This window comes from Bufo gargarizans, chromosome 1 (assembly GCF_014858855.1).
Source record: "Bufo gargarizans isolate SCDJY-AF-19 chromosome 1, ASM1485885v1, whole genome shotgun sequence".
Taxonomy (NCBI): Eukaryota; Metazoa; Chordata; class Amphibia; order Anura; family Bufonidae; genus Bufo; species Bufo gargarizans.
In genome coordinates this window covers 565214237-565229863 of record NC_058080.1, presented here as the reverse complement: position 1 = coordinate 565229863, position 15627 = coordinate 565214237, and the positions used below count along the sequence as shown (strand labels likewise).

General features: G+C 43.3%; 1 protein-coding gene across 1 annotated transcript in view; it reads left to right on the top strand.

Moving 5' to 3' along the window:
- The window catches only part of TMEM132C (transmembrane protein 132C), an 805495-nt gene that overhangs the window by 364192 nt on the left and 425676 nt on the right, over positions 1 to 15627 (top strand). The window contains exon 3 of the mRNA XM_044275646.1: positions 14312 to 14458. Coding sequence (XP_044131581.1) covers positions 14312 to 14458 — 147 coding nt within the window. The remainder of the gene's footprint in view (positions 1 to 14311; positions 14459 to 15627) is intronic.

The window sequence follows — 15627 nt, the reverse complement described above, 5'->3', positions numbered from 1 at the left end:
CCACCAATGTCCTACTGGATCCTTTCTGACACTACCTGGATCCCCACTGGTTTCTACTACCTGGTTCGTCTGGACACACAAGAAATGACAATCACTGGTCACACATGCGAGTCACATGGACAAGAACAGGGGATCAGTGTTTTTTTATTTATTTTATTTTGTCGTTCTAACCCTATAAAAAATTACCAGCTGGATAGCCCGTTTACTAAGAGCAGGGAAATTGTGGATATATGAAATACCTAAAAAAGACTGTTATATTTTTAAAAATATAACGCAAATACCAGTTGTACAGTATTACAAAGTAATTTAGGAAGGGATTGCACTTTTTACAGTCATGTAAGTTCTTCAATACTTGACAAAACATAAATGGAGCCATTTTGAGTCTCTACATATTGTTTGAACCAATAAATGACAATTTACTAATCTATGGTCATGGAGCTGGCCAATATTCAGGTAAAGAATGTTATAGCTATAAAGAAAATATTGCTTTCCCCATTTCAAACTGAAATATCTCCATCCACATCCCACACTATAAACCGCTGTCCATGTCTTACCATTTTACTAATGAATTGATTTAACTGAATCAGAAACTTAAAATAGATAACATTAAATGCAGCTATGAGACCACTTCACTGATTGAGGTGGCATCCGATCAAATCTAATGTAGCCATACTGCTTCTTATAATGGACTGACATATTCTTTATATCACCTAATGCAATCTGGGTGTTCAGGTAATTTCCTGTGTGCCTGACATTAATTCCATAGTAACAGTGGTTGTACAAAGACTCTAGAAAGTAGAAAAGAATTCTGACATTTCCACTAATAAGCCTTGATGTGCAAATATGTCATAGTTTTACTAATCAAGATATGGTCCTGTACTAACCCATAGAACATGGAACTTGAGCATTCATGTTACGGTTTCTACAAACGTTCTGAGCAATACTAGTAAATAGGGTAGTGGTGCAATACCAGAAATAGCCCAAATATGGCGCTGTTTTTGGAAGAAGCGCCCCTATTTTTCCAATCTCATAAGCCACTTAAGAGCTTGCACAAGGAAGAATTCACTAATGTAATCTTATTAACAAGCTCAGTAGTGCTGATCCTAAAAAGCACAGCAGGGAACCCAAGGGAAGCTTCTCTGTCAGTAGATACAAGGCCTTTTGATTTGCAGAATATACAGTATGCTCTTGTATATAGCTGTCTCTAGCCAGACATGTAATTTGATGTAATGCAACATCGTTAACAGGTTCTCCCAACTATCACATGTCAATTATAGTTCTCATCTCCTAATAAAGGGTAGAGGGACCTCCTTGGCCTCCTCAACCTCCGTAGTGAAGGCCCTATAGTAATACCCCTGTCTATAGCTTCCTGATGGGATCTCATAGCTATAATACCACCTCTAGTGAATCATCAACTTTCCCTGTTCTTTCTTCTTTGCTTCAATTATAGTATAACAAGGAATGTCTGTTTATGTACCAGATTTAATCTTCAGAAGAAAACCTCTCTACTCAGCAACATTTTACAATAATAAAAAGTTAAAAGGTTATCTATCATCTTTAGGCAATGCATTCAGAAGTATTATGACTGGTTATGTAGAGTCTTCTTCCTTCTCTATGTTGGTTTCTGCAAATGTACAGAACATATTTTAAGTAGAGTTGAGCGGGTTCGGCTGAACTTCACAAAATAGTTTGAGTTTGGGACCTGAACTTGACCCCGAACCCCATTGAAGTCAATGGAAACCTGAACTGTGGAGCACAAAAATGGCTCTAGAAAAGTCAAGGAAAAGGCTAGAGGGCTGCAAATGGAATCAAAATGTGGTTAAGAGCATGGCAAGTGCTCTGCAAACAAATGTGGATAGGGATATGACTTAAAATAACATAAAATACGGAAAAATACAAAATAATGATCTAGGAGGATGAGGTCCATATGGAGTAGGAGGTTGAGGAGGCTGTGGATGCAGCGGTATAGGTGGAAGGGGTGGTGGAGGAGGTAACCAACACTGGTATTTTTGTTTAAATTAGGGTACACCCCAAAACATTGGGAAATATAACCTGCGATAACCCCCTCCAGTCGTGCTAAACAAATGTTCAGACAATACACTGGCTGCAGGGCAGGTCAGCACCTCCAAAGGGGTAAAGGGCCATGTTCCCAATTTGGAGACCCAGAAGTTGAAGGGGGCAGACCCATCAGTCAGTACATGAAGGCGTCTGCACACATACTGCTACACCATGTCGCACGTGCCCGTGATGTCCACAATCCAATTGGATATCTGCTCTATCAACTTTCGATGTTCTTTTCTGCGCCTACCATGTTGATCACGGTTAGTGGTGAATCAGGGTTCCACACCGGAGAGGGAGCGTGTGAAAAGGGATACCACAAACAAGGGAGGTCAGTGGAGGAAATTTAATGTGATCGAGCAGAAATGTGGGACAAATTATTGAAGCCAAAGCTTCCAGGAAAAGGAGGGGGCGCGCAGCAATTACCCACTCCCAAATCGGGGAGGTAGTGGCGATAAATAACAATAGCAGGACTCTTAAGATGCCCTGTTATTGGAATGATTAATAAAAAATTATAGCGAATGTCACTGGGGTATTTTGGATTTGGAAACATTAGACAGGAGAGGCCCTGCTGCCACTTTGTTGACTATAGATAACTTCTGCCTGATCGCACGTCCCCATGACGTCCACGATCCATTTGGATATCTTCTCTATCAATTTTCGATGTTCTTTTCTGCGCTTACCATGTTGATCACGGTTAGCGGTAAATCAGGGTTCCGGAGAGGGAGCGTGAGAGAGAGAGACCACATCCAAGGGAGGTCAATGGCTGCAATGTGATCGAGCTGAAATGTGGGACAAGTTATTAAAGTGGAAGGATCGAATCAAAGTCCCTGTCACCTATGCAGAGCAGGGGTTTTTCATCGGTAAAAATGGGTTAATGTCAAAAACCAATGGAACAGATGATTTTTAAAAATTTCGAGCCCTGTCAACTATGTAGAGCAGGGGTTTATTCACGGAAAAACTGTGTTCATGTCGCCCACCAATTCAACAGACGATTTTACAAAATAAAGGTCTCAGTCACCTATGCAGAGCAGGAGTTTGTATACAGCAAAATTGGTAAAATATCACCTGACAATGTAACCGACGATTTTTTACAATTTAGGTCCATGTCACCTATGCAGAACAAGGGTTTATTCATGGCAAAAATAGTAACATGTCACCCAAGAATGTAACAGACGAATTAGTGAAATGTATTTCCTTGTCCACTAGGTAGAGCAGGGGTATATCACAGCCAAATATTGGTGAATGTCACCCAACTATGTAACAGAAAAATGTGTGAAATTTATTAACCTGTCAACTAGGTAGAGCAAGGGTACATCAAAGCCAAAAATTGGTGAATTTCACCCAACAATGTAACAGACAAATAAGTGAAATTTATTAACCTGTCCACTAGGTAGAGCAAGGGTATACCCCAGCCAAAAATGTGGGATATGTAACCCAACAATGTATCAGACAAATGAGTGAAATGACTTGAAATAAAAAAAAGTACATAAAAATTAACAAAAAATAATCTTGATGTATGAGGTGGAGGTCCATATTGAGTAGGAGACGGTGGACGTAGCCGTGTAGGTGGAAGCGGCGGTGCAGGAGGACGAGGTAGCCAACACTGGTTTTTGGTTTTAATTTACTTTTTATTTTAAATTAGGGTACATCCCAAAAGAGTGGGAAATATAAAAAATACAACAATGAGCAATTGCGCTGTAGTATAACAATGGCTGGGTAAGGCCGGTATACATGTCTATTCTGGACAAGGTACGGACAAGTCCTGTGGGATCCATGCCTGGTTCATTTAAATGAACATGAGATTGTCCACATTGGCTGTGGACAGGCGGCTGTGATTGTCTGTGATAACGCCCCCTGCCGTGCTAAACACACGTTCAGGCAATACACTGGCTGCAGGGAAGGCCAGCACCTCCAAGGCGTAAAGGGCAAGCTTATGCCAGGTGCCCAATTTGGATAGCCAGAAGTTGAAGGGGGCAGACCCATCATCCAGTACGTGTAGGCATGTGCACACATACTGCTCCACCAGGTTGCTGAAATGCTGCCTCCTGCTAAGACGTTCCATATTAGCTGGTGGTGCTGGTTATTGTGGCGTGCTGACAAAGCTTTTCCACATTTCGGCCATGCTAACCCTGCATTCTGAGGTGCTGGTGGTGCCCCAGCTGCATTGGCGGCCTCTTCCTCCTCCTCTGCCTTCGCCTTGTGCTTCCACTGTGCCCCTGCTGTCACATCGGAATGCCACCAGCAGCGTGTCTACCAGCGTGCGCTTGCACTCGCACATCTTACAATCACGTTCCAGTGACAGGATTAAGGACGGTACGTTGTCCTTGTAATGGGGATCCAGCAGCGTGGCCACCAAGTAATCAACACAAGTTAGAGAATCTGGGCAACTCGGCGGGCGTTGCAGAGACACTGCAACATGTAATCACTCATGTGTGCCAGGCTGCCCAGAGGCAACGAAAAGCTGTCCTCTGTGGGAGGTGTATCGTCTTTGTCCTCTGTATCCCTCCAGCCACGCACCAGTGATGGCCATGAGCTGGTTTGGGTGCCACCCTGCTGTGAACATGGCTCCTCCTCCTCCATCTCCTCCTCCTCATCCTCCACCTTGTCATCCTCCAGAACTGTGCCCTGGCTGGACAATTGTGTACCTGGTGTTTGTGGGTGCAGGAACCCACCTTCGGAGCCACTTGTGAATGACTGGCTGGAAACCCTTTGAAATGATCCCTCTTCCTCCTCCTACCCCTGTGCCACATCCTCTTCCATCATGCCCGAAGCGTTTTTTCAAGGAGGCATAGAAGTGGGATAGTAACGCTGAGAACGGCGTCATAGGCACTGGCCATGTTGGTGGAGTACTCGAAACAGCGCAACAAGGCACACAGGTCTCGCATGGAGGCCCAATCCTTGGTGGTGAAGTGTTGCTGTTCTGTAGAGCGTCTCACCCGTGCGTGCTGCAGCTGAAACTCCACTATCGCCTGCTGCAGCTCGCACAGTCTGGCCAGCATGTGCAAGGTGGAGTACCACCTTGTGGGCATGTCGCATATGAGGCGGTGAGCGGGAGCCGAAGTTATGCTGTAGCGCTGAAAGGCGAGCAGCAACAGGGTGAGAACACCAAAAGCACACACAGACAGCCCGCACTTTCTGCAGCAGCTCTGACATATTGGGGTCATTTTTAAGGAACCTCTGCACCATCAAATTCAGCACAAGCATCAGGCAAGGGATGTGCGTCAAACCTGCTAGTCCCAGAGCTACTACGAGATTTCGCCCATTATTGCACACCACCAGGACTGGCTTGAGGCTCACTGGCACCAACCACTAATCGGTCTGTTGTTCCATGCCTGTCCACAGCTCCTGCGCGGTGTGGGGTTTGTCCCCCAAACAGATACGTTTTAAAACTGCCTGCTGTCGTTTACCCCTGGCTGTGCTGAAGTTGGTGTTGAAGGTATTACGCTGACCAGATGCGGAGGCGGTAGAGGATGAGAAAGCGGAGTAGTAGGAGGAAGCAACAGGAGGCAAAGAGAAGCGCCCTGCAATCCTCTGTGGTGGAAGGACATGCACCAAACTGCTATCCGCCTCAGGCCCAACCGCCACTGCATTTACTCAGTGTGCTGTTATGGAGATATAATGTCCCTGACCGTGCTTACTGGTCCACGTATCCGTAGTTAGGTGGACCTTGCCAAAGATGGTGTTGCGCAGTGCACCTGATTTTGTCCCCCACTTGGTTGCGCAGGGAAGGGATGGCTCGCCTGGAAAAGTAGTGGTGACTGGGCACGACGTACTGTGGGACAGCCACCCGCCACAAGGCTTTTAAAACTCTCTGTCTCCAACAGATGGAATTACAGCATTTCAAAGGCCAGTAATTTCGAAATGCTGGCATTCAGGGCCAGGTATCGTGGGTGGGTAGGGGGGTACTTTCTCTTTCGCTCCAGTGTTTTGGAGATAGAGATTTGAATGCTTCCGTGGGACATTGTGGAGATGCTTGGTGACCCAGGTGGTGGCATTGCTGGCAGATCCTCTATTTGCTGAGTGGCAGGTGCCACTGTCACTCCAGAGGTGGATGAAGAGGCCGAGACTGCAGCAGAAATAGAAGCAGGATGAGCAAGAGACCTTTCTTTGTTTTTGAGGTTTCTACTCCACTGCAGCTCATGCTTTTCACTTAGTTGCCTGGTCATGCAGGTTGTGCTCAGGTTGAGAACGTTTATGCCTCGCCTCAGGCTCTGATTGTACAGCGTGCAAACCACTCCTGTATTGTTGTCAGCACATTGTCTGAAGAACTGCCACACCAGGGAACTCCTTGGAGCTGGCTTTGGTGTGCTCGGTCCCTTGGTGCAGTGGACAGTAGCAGGTGTACTGTCTCGGGGGATGGCCACTCTGCTTTTGTACCCTGCTCCCTCTTATGCTGTGCTGGTGGCTCTGTGCGACCACCGCCTCTTCCTCCGAACTACATAGGTCACTCGCATGACCTTAATTCCATGTGGGGCTGAGGACATCATCGTCTTCAACATCATCTTCCACCCAGTCTTCACCCCTGCCCTCCTTGTCGGTCTGCACACTTTCGAAAGACACAGCAGTTGGCACCTGTGTTTCCGTCATCATCCGAGACGTACTGCTGTGGTCCTCCCATGTACTAATTCTGAAACATAAGTGGTTGGGCATCGGTGCACTCAATCTCTTCCACTTCTTGGGCAGGGCTATGTGGATGGCCCTAGGAAACCCTGCTAGCAGAGTCAACAAAAAGCAGAAGAGACTGCTCCATGACTTTGGGCTCAGACTGCTTTGCTGATTTGCAAGGGGGTGATGTGAAAGACTGATGGACATGGGCTGCAGGTGCCAACTCTAATCTTTCAGCAGTAGACTGGGTGGGAGACAATGTGAAGGAACTGGAGGCACTGTCAGCCACCCAGTCTACTATCGCCTGTACTTGTTCTGGCCTCACCAGTCGTAGAGCTGCATTCGGCCCTACCAAATAACGCTGATGGTTCTGTTGCCTTCTCGCACCTGAGGAAGGTGTTTCACTTGTGCGTGTACCTGGCACAGATCGACCACATCCTCTCCCTGCAACAGGAGCTCCACCAGCAGCACCACGACTGGGGCCACATCCCTTATTTGATGCTCTCCTCATTCTTTGCGTTCACCCACCAAACTAACAGATGGTTTATGTCAGGCAAAAAATGTAACCGCCAATAGTCAACAATTAAGTTCACTGAGAGTAAGGCAGTGCCGTTGTCATAAAGAGGAAACATTTCTTGAGGTCACACAACAGTGTGACAGGCGAATTTTATACAATTACTTCACGGTCCCAAAATAATTTAATTTGTCAGCCAACAATGTAATTGCAGTATTGGCTGATTGTATTTCACTGTCACAAATGCAGCAAAGGCCGCAAATTTTGTATCTTGCCCAAAATAAGTGTATTTTTAATACCAGAATATAACACCGGTATATAACTCTTGTATTGGACTGTCAGAAATGCAGCAAAGGCCGCAAATTTAGTATCTTGCCAAAAATTTTAGGGTTTTTATTTATTTATTTTTAACCGAGAATATTAGTGCAGTATTTCAAGCTTGTATTTCACAGTGTCAAATGCAGCAAATGCCCCAGATGTAGGGTATTGGCAAAAATGGGTGCTTTTTTAAACCCAGAATATTATTGCAGTATTTCAAGCTTGTATTTCACTGTGACAAATGCAGTAAAGGCCCCAGATGTAGGGTATTGCCAAAAATGGGTGTTTTTTTTAAACTCAGAATAGTGTTGCAGTATCTCAAGCTTGTATTTCACTGACAAATGCAGCAAAGGCCCCAGATGTAGGGTATTGTGAAAAATTTGTGTTTTTTAAAACAAGAATATTATTGCAGTATTTCAAGCTTGTATTTCACAGTGACATCTGCAGCAAAGGCCCCAGATGTAGGGTATTTCCAAAAATTGGTGTTTTTTTAAACCCAGAATATAATTGCAGCATTTCAAGCTTGTATTTCATAGTGACAAATGCAACAAAGGCCCCAGATGTAGGGTCTTGCCAAAAATGGGTGTTTTTTTTAAACCCAGAATATTATTGCAGTATTTAAAGCTTGTATTTCACTGTGACATATGCAGCAAAGGCCGCAAAATTATTATCTTGCCCAAAATGGGTGTTTTTTTTATAACAGAATATAACAGCAGTATCTAACGCTTGTATTTCACTGTGACAAATGCAGCAAAGGTCGCAAATTTAGTATCTTGCCCAAAATGGGTGTTTTTTTTATAACAGAATATTAGCACAGTTTTTCAAACTTGTATTTCACTGCCACAAATGCAGCAATGGTCGCAAATTTAGTATCTTGCCCAAAATGGGTGTTTTTTTAATACCAGAAAATAGCAGCGATATATAACGCTTGTATTGGACTGTCAAAAATGCAGCAAAACCTGCAAATTTATAATCTTCCCCGAAATGGGTGTTTTTTTTATAACAGAATAAAACAGCAGTATCTAACACTTGCATTTCACTGTGAAAAATGCAGCAAAGGCCGCAAATTTATTATCTATAAATCTGTGTTTTTTAAAACAAGAATATTATTGCAGTATTTCAAGCTTGTATTTCACAGTGACATCTGCAGCAAAGGCCCCAGATGTAGGGTATTTCCAAAAATTGGTGTTTTTTTAAACCCAGAATATAATTGCTGTATTTCATAGTGACAAATGCAGCAAAGGCCCCAGATGTAGGGTCTTGCCAAAAATGGGTTTTTTTTAAACCCAGAATATTATTGCAATATTTTAAACTTGCATTTCACTGTGACAAATGCATCAAAGACCCCAGATGTAGGGTATTGCCAAAAATGGCAGTTTTTTTTTTAAACCCAGAATATTATTGCAGTATTTCAAGCTTGTATTTCACTGTGACAAATGCAGCAAAGGCCCCAGACGTAGGGTCTTGCAAAAAATGTGTGATTTTTTTTAAACCCAGAATATAATTGCAGTATTTCAAGCTTGTACTTGACTGTCACAAATGCACATATGCTGTGCTGGTGCACTGAACTGGCATGAAATGGCTGCTGACGTCCACCTAACTAACAGACGGATAAAAGTTATTTTTCTGTGTCACTGGGCTCAGGGCAGGGTAAAAAAATTATGCACTGCACCCACAAAACAAAATCGCTGTGGATCGCTGAGTTAACAAGCACTTTTGATAAAAGATTCTTTCCTATTCTCTCCCTCACAGCAGCAGCATCCTATCCCTACACTAATAAGAGCAGAGTGACGTGCAGCGCTACGTGACTCCAGCTTATATAGCTGGGTCACATGCTGCACTATCCAATCACAGCTATGCCATTAGTAGGCATGGCTGTGATGGCTTCTAAGGGCACACAAATTAAACGCTTGTTGATTGGCTGCTCCGCAGCCTTTCAAAAAGCGCCATTAACTCGCCGAACACTGAACCTGAACCCGATCTTTTACTGAAAAGTTTGGGTTCGGTTCCGTGGTCGCTCAACCCTAATTGTAAGCCTATTGAGTGGACCGGTTCAACCTGGCATATAAGAGATGTGCTTTGTGCCAACCAGATGTTCCCCATAGCCTGCTCCACTCTCCTCTTCCTATCATGTTGCTGAAATTTCAAGTGAAGAACTGCATGCTCTTCTCCATGTATTTATTATATGATTGCTCTTATAGCATCTAATGGTTGTCTTCCTATTAATATACACAAAACTTGTCCTAATCACACAGGGGGACAAGTTAATTCACAACACTGAGCTAAAGAACTGCTTCACCCTCCTCTCTGCTCTACTTGTCATGGATTATGATACTGAATACAGCTGATAAGAACTGAATCTGTGGGAATGGAGTTCATGAGGAGACATGAAGTACAGAGAAGACAGACTGTGGTGATGTGTGGCTGTGGTAATGGGAACTGCATACAAGTGCTGCTGCTCATTAGTCACACCCCCACCTCCTCTCTGTACTTCATGTCTCCTCATGAACTCCATTCCCACAGAGATTAAGCTGGAGATCTTATCAGCTGTGTTCAGGATCATATTCCCTGACAAGCAGAGCAGAGAGAAGGATAAGGCAACTCTTCAGCTCAGTGTTCTGATGTAACTTGTCCTGCTGTGTGATTAGGACAGGTTTGGGGTGTACTAATAGGATGGCAACCGTTTTATTTCCCCTGATTATTACTCCCCAGACAAAACAAGCTACTGTAACTAATGAATGGTATTTTGGAATATATTTATAATACAGTAATATTTAAGTATTTTCCATAATATTTTATAGTCTTAATTCCCAGAGAACCCCTTTAACTATGTGATTAGTTGGGTTACCTACTTTTAAGTAGTCACCATGAGCTCACAAAATAAATGTTATTGCTTCACATAAAATAAAACTTCCATACAATAGCGTATTTAGCGGTTGTATCTTCAGATAGATCACTTGTTCACATTGCTGTTTATAGAGCTGCATTATACAGAGGAGAAGGTCAAGCATACTGGCCCCTGTGCTGTTTCGAGTGCATTCATGTGAATACCTAGAATTTGCATTGTTTTACATACACTACTGTTCACCAACGGCTATCCAAATCATTGTGTATGCTGGAAGCAAATAGTTAATATGTATGTGGTTGGTCCAATGTAGTCTCATATCCTAGGAGATAAAGCTTAAATGCATATCATGCTAATTTATATAGCATATATTCATTATTTTGAAGGCCCTTGTTCCATCACGTTACATGATCTGTATACTGAACACTCCCAGAAATGAGTTAAAAGGCAAAATATTTACATTTTCAATAAAACATTTAATAACATAAAAACATCTGCAAACCAAACAAATAGGAAGGCTGAACTTAGAGAAGAGCAATTCAGTTCTATGCAAATCAAATTTATGAATTTCCCCAAAAGCTTAAAGCAGATCTGAAACTTTTAGAATTCAACTGTGTTAATTGATCAAAATGATGCCCACCATTTTACAGATCAGAAGATAAAGAAGGAGGCTCACATGGCCCCAGACAGCACCCTAACCGGTAGTCTGGCCCATAATGTCTTGCAATCAGCCTCATTCAATCATGAGGGACCATAGTTGTGATATAGTGATGACTCAGTAGACATGTCATAAGCACTGTATAACATCCCAGACGATAATTGCATATTTCTTTTTAGGGTGGGTCAGACATAGGAGGGATATGACATCAGGCAGAAGGAAATCTTAAACACAAAGAAAACAGCTAGTTTAGTCTACGTCTACACGACGACATTTGTCGCGCGACATTTTGTTGCACCAAAGTTGCGCAACAATTTTTATAATGGCAGTCTATGGTGCCGCACTGCAACATGCTGCGACTGCGATGCAACAGTCACAGAAAATCCATTTGAGATGGATTTTCTGCGACTGTTGCGTCGCAGTCGCAACACGCTGCATGTTGAAGCGCAACACCATAGACTGCCATTATAAAAATTGTTGCGCGACTTTGGTGCAACAAAATGTCGCGCGACAAATGTTGCAGTGTAGTTGTGCCCTTTCTGTCGCGCGACTTATTGTCGCGTGACAAATGTCGTTGTGTAAACCTAGCCTGTCAGTCAGTGAGTGTGTTTCACAGTGAGGACAAGACAATAGATAATAAGCAATTAACTGATAGAAATAGGAGTCAGTGTGTCATTGTGTTATTTTAAGGCTGTATTACACCTGACGATTTTTAACAAGTTTTCGTATGAACGTTCATTAGCAATCATCTTGCAGTGTAGTACTTCCACTTTTTATCGGGCAACTGTGATTTTTAAGCATACTTAACTCCGACCAGCATCGTACTAGTACCATGCTGCCTAGGTCTTTAAAGATCAGGAGTGGGTGCCATAGCCGCCGGGTGCCTGCTGTTTCATACAGCAGACACGAACGGCTTATGTCTGCAACTGGCCAGATATTTAACACTTCAGATGCCGTGGTCAATCCTGACCAAGGCATGTGAGTGTGTGCAAATCCATAAGCATGATAGGAGTTGCTAGAACTTGTATGCAGCAGCCTCAGTCATTGAGAATGACAGGAGGCTGCTGCATAGTGTTTCCTATGGAGCCCTTGTCTGTAGCAGGGCTCCATAGGAAACTAGTACAATTCTCATAGACTCCAATGCTAATGCATAGAATAGCAATCTAATGATTGATTGTTATAGTTTCATATTTGAACTATGAAAAACTGTTAAAAAATATATAAAGTTTTTAAAAAATAGAAAATATTAAAATTAAAATCACCACCCTCCCCCCCCCCAAAAAAAAACATTATGCAAAAACACCCATACTATATAAATATACAGTAAAAATATCTTTCCCATACGGCAATACGGCAAAATGGCTGATTCGCCGTTTTTGGTCGCTACATTTCCCACAAGAAAATTAAATAAAAAGTGATCAAAAAGTCATACACACACCAGAATGGTATCAATGACAAAGCCCCACAAAAAACATATACATATAAAAGTTATAGGGGTCAGAATATGGCAACAAAAAAAATAAAACTGATTTTTTTTGGGGGGGTCGTTAAAGCTGCTGAAGAAGGTCCTGGACCGAAACATTCTGTTTTTACCATGAAAAGTGTTCATTTATTGAGATCAGTGGGTCGGTGCTACCGGTATCTCTCAATCCTTGTGAGTGGAGTGGCCAGTTCTCCAGAAGAATGATGTGAGATTCAATGGGGGGATATGTACTAGGACAGTACACAACTGTGATATCTCTTGGCGCAAACATGACTCCGGTAGATATTTGTGGTCTTTTTTTTATTTGGTAATGAGCGACAATGCGTTTCGGAGTAAGTGCACTCCTTTCTCAAGTCTGTGGGGTCCGTGCTAATGCAGATAGCGTAGCGTCTCACATGTGGATAGTCCAAGCTGTAAGATTCATGCAGCTGCAGGCACCGCTGCCTGCAGCTGCATGGATCTTACAGCTTGGGCTATCCACATGTAAGAAGCTACGCTATCTGCATTAGCACGGACCCCACAGACTTGAGAAAGGAGTGCACTTACTCCGAAACGCGTTGTCGCTCATGGGGAGGAATTTCTGCGTGTGCCTGGAGGAGATGTGAGTGGTGTCCTGGGATAGCCCATAACATCCAAATACTGGGAGTTGTAGTTTTGCCCTACTGTATCCCTCCCCATGTAATGTTCACTGATGCCTGGGCATGCTAGGAGTTGTAGTTCTCTCCTCTTATAATATCCTCTGATGATGTATAATAACATTCTGGAAATGCTGGGGGTTGTATTTCTCTCCTCTTATACCCTCTAACTGTAATGTCAACTTAAGGTTCCATAATAACATGCTGGACACGCTGGGAGTTGTGGTTCTCTCCTCTTTTACTCCTCCATATATTGCCCACTAATTGTCACCTGTTTTACACTGCCGTTAGTAGTTCCAGCAAACTGTTTCGGCAGAGCTTGCTGGGACTACTGGCAGTGTGAAACAGGCCTAAACTGGTCTTGATGAGACTTTTCTGCAGCAACTGAGGTGTGTATTAGGCTTTGTTCACATCTGCACTGGTGACGTTTGCTATTCTGCTCTGTCATAGGAACACAACAATGAAAATCACGGTAGTGCCTGTTCTGGTACATCCGTACATGGGGGCCCAACTCATTCTTGCTATGGGGCCCAATTCATTTTATGAAAGCCCCTGTGTGGTGCTAAGCTAGCTTAAGGGAACACGTTATTTTTCGACTGCCTTGAGGAGGATGTTCAGGCAGAGGTAGAGTACATGACTGAAATACATAGCTGTGTTGTAGTTATAGTAGTGGCACTTAGTAGCCGTGATGATAGTAGGGACATTGGAAGTCATGGTAGCAGTGGTACTCAGGGCAAATATAGAGGTGGAGCCCATGACATATTACGATCCAAGAATAGTGATGATGATGATGATGATGACAATAATGATGATTGTGTGTTTACCAGGACCTGGATCTGGGTGATGAGCAGGTAATGATGGAACCTGGTTATATTTAGTATTGTATTATACTGAGTGTATAACAGTATTTTGCAGTTGCTGGACAGCCTGTGGTAGCACTGGACAGCCCTCTTTATAGCCACCCATAGAAAGACAGCATAGGTCTAGTCTGGCATAGCAAAGGAATTGCAGCTTGTAGGTGCCACGATGTCAATTGTTTTTAGTGGCTCCACATACCCAAAACTTTTTGCAACCTGCTATTTGCATAATACTTGAGTATTCATGATATTTACGCATGCAGCATAAAATGAATTATCCACATTATTGTTCCTTAGATGATAAGTATTAATTATTGTTTTATTTTTCCAAACAGAGCCAAGGTAAAGAAAGGGGTCAACATTCTAAATGTGAAGATCAGTGACCAAAGACAGTGGGATGTTAAGCAAGAGCTGGGTAATGGTGGCAAACATTCTACCACAACAGTTACTTGTCAGAGAATCGGACCAAATCCCAGGAACAGGTATGCTACCCCTCAGTTGTTCTATGGCTGACCCTTAAAATAAATGTCCACCAATTTGGTTTTATCTTTTTATCTATGTAGGTCCAAAGTGCTGTGCATATTTTTTTCTCAATACAGTTCTAAATACCTTGCTGCTGCTGCAGCTGCTCTCAGTATGACCCAGGCTCTCTGGCTCTTCTCTGTCTTCTAGCAGTGAACCCATCCACCAGAGTTCTGTGTCCCCATCTTCTACCTCAGGCCAAAGCCTGCACTTGCCTACTAGGTCTATACAGTCTTCCTGCACTCTCCGGCACTTAGAGGGCTAGCGTGCGCACCCTGAAGCCCATTTATCAACTGATACACGCCACTTTTGTGGCATATAACATTTGCAGATTTTGTTGCAACATTTGCGACTTTTGCAACAAAATTTGCGACTTTTCCCAGCTCATGCCACTTTCCCGACAGGTTTAAAAGTTTCATTCATCAGTTTGTGGCATACAAAATAACTTAAATCTACACCAGCACGGTATCTGGCATAGATTTTAGATTGTCACACGTTCTGCTGGAGGAAGTGACAAAGTTATTGTCACGGATGGTGTTGCAGAAAAAAAGAAATAACAAATAAAGATCCAACTGACTTGATCTCAAAACTACGAAACAAAAGGGTGAGCCCTATTAAAGCCCTATAGCTCTCCCTGACTGCTCAGCCCATGCAAAGATCTCTGTGATAGAAAGTTGCATGTCCACGTACCTAGACTGAGTGACACCTGAAACCCCTATAATAGTGACGGGATACGACCACCGGCTCCCTGCACTGAATACGGAGGGAGTCAGGGTCACCTAGGATCAAGCCAACAGGAAAACACAAATAAAGGAACAGACTTATCTGAAGAGCCAGCAGTAGCAACATCAAGCAGTGAGCACCATCCAGGAAGTTGTATAAACCGCAAAGTGAGGCAGTATGGAAGGGGATATAAAGGGAGGCAATCACTGCTAATAGATGACAGCTGTGAGAGCTAGAAGAGATGTCAAAGTGAAACCAAAAGAAAATAACATCATGCAGGAGGTACTGAAGAACATCTGTCAGAACTTCTCAGAGATCTGGCGGTGATAGTTATGTAGAGGCCTGTGTCTCCACATAATTTTGGAGCTTTCTCCAGCAGCAGTGGCACAATTAAGACTGGCATCTA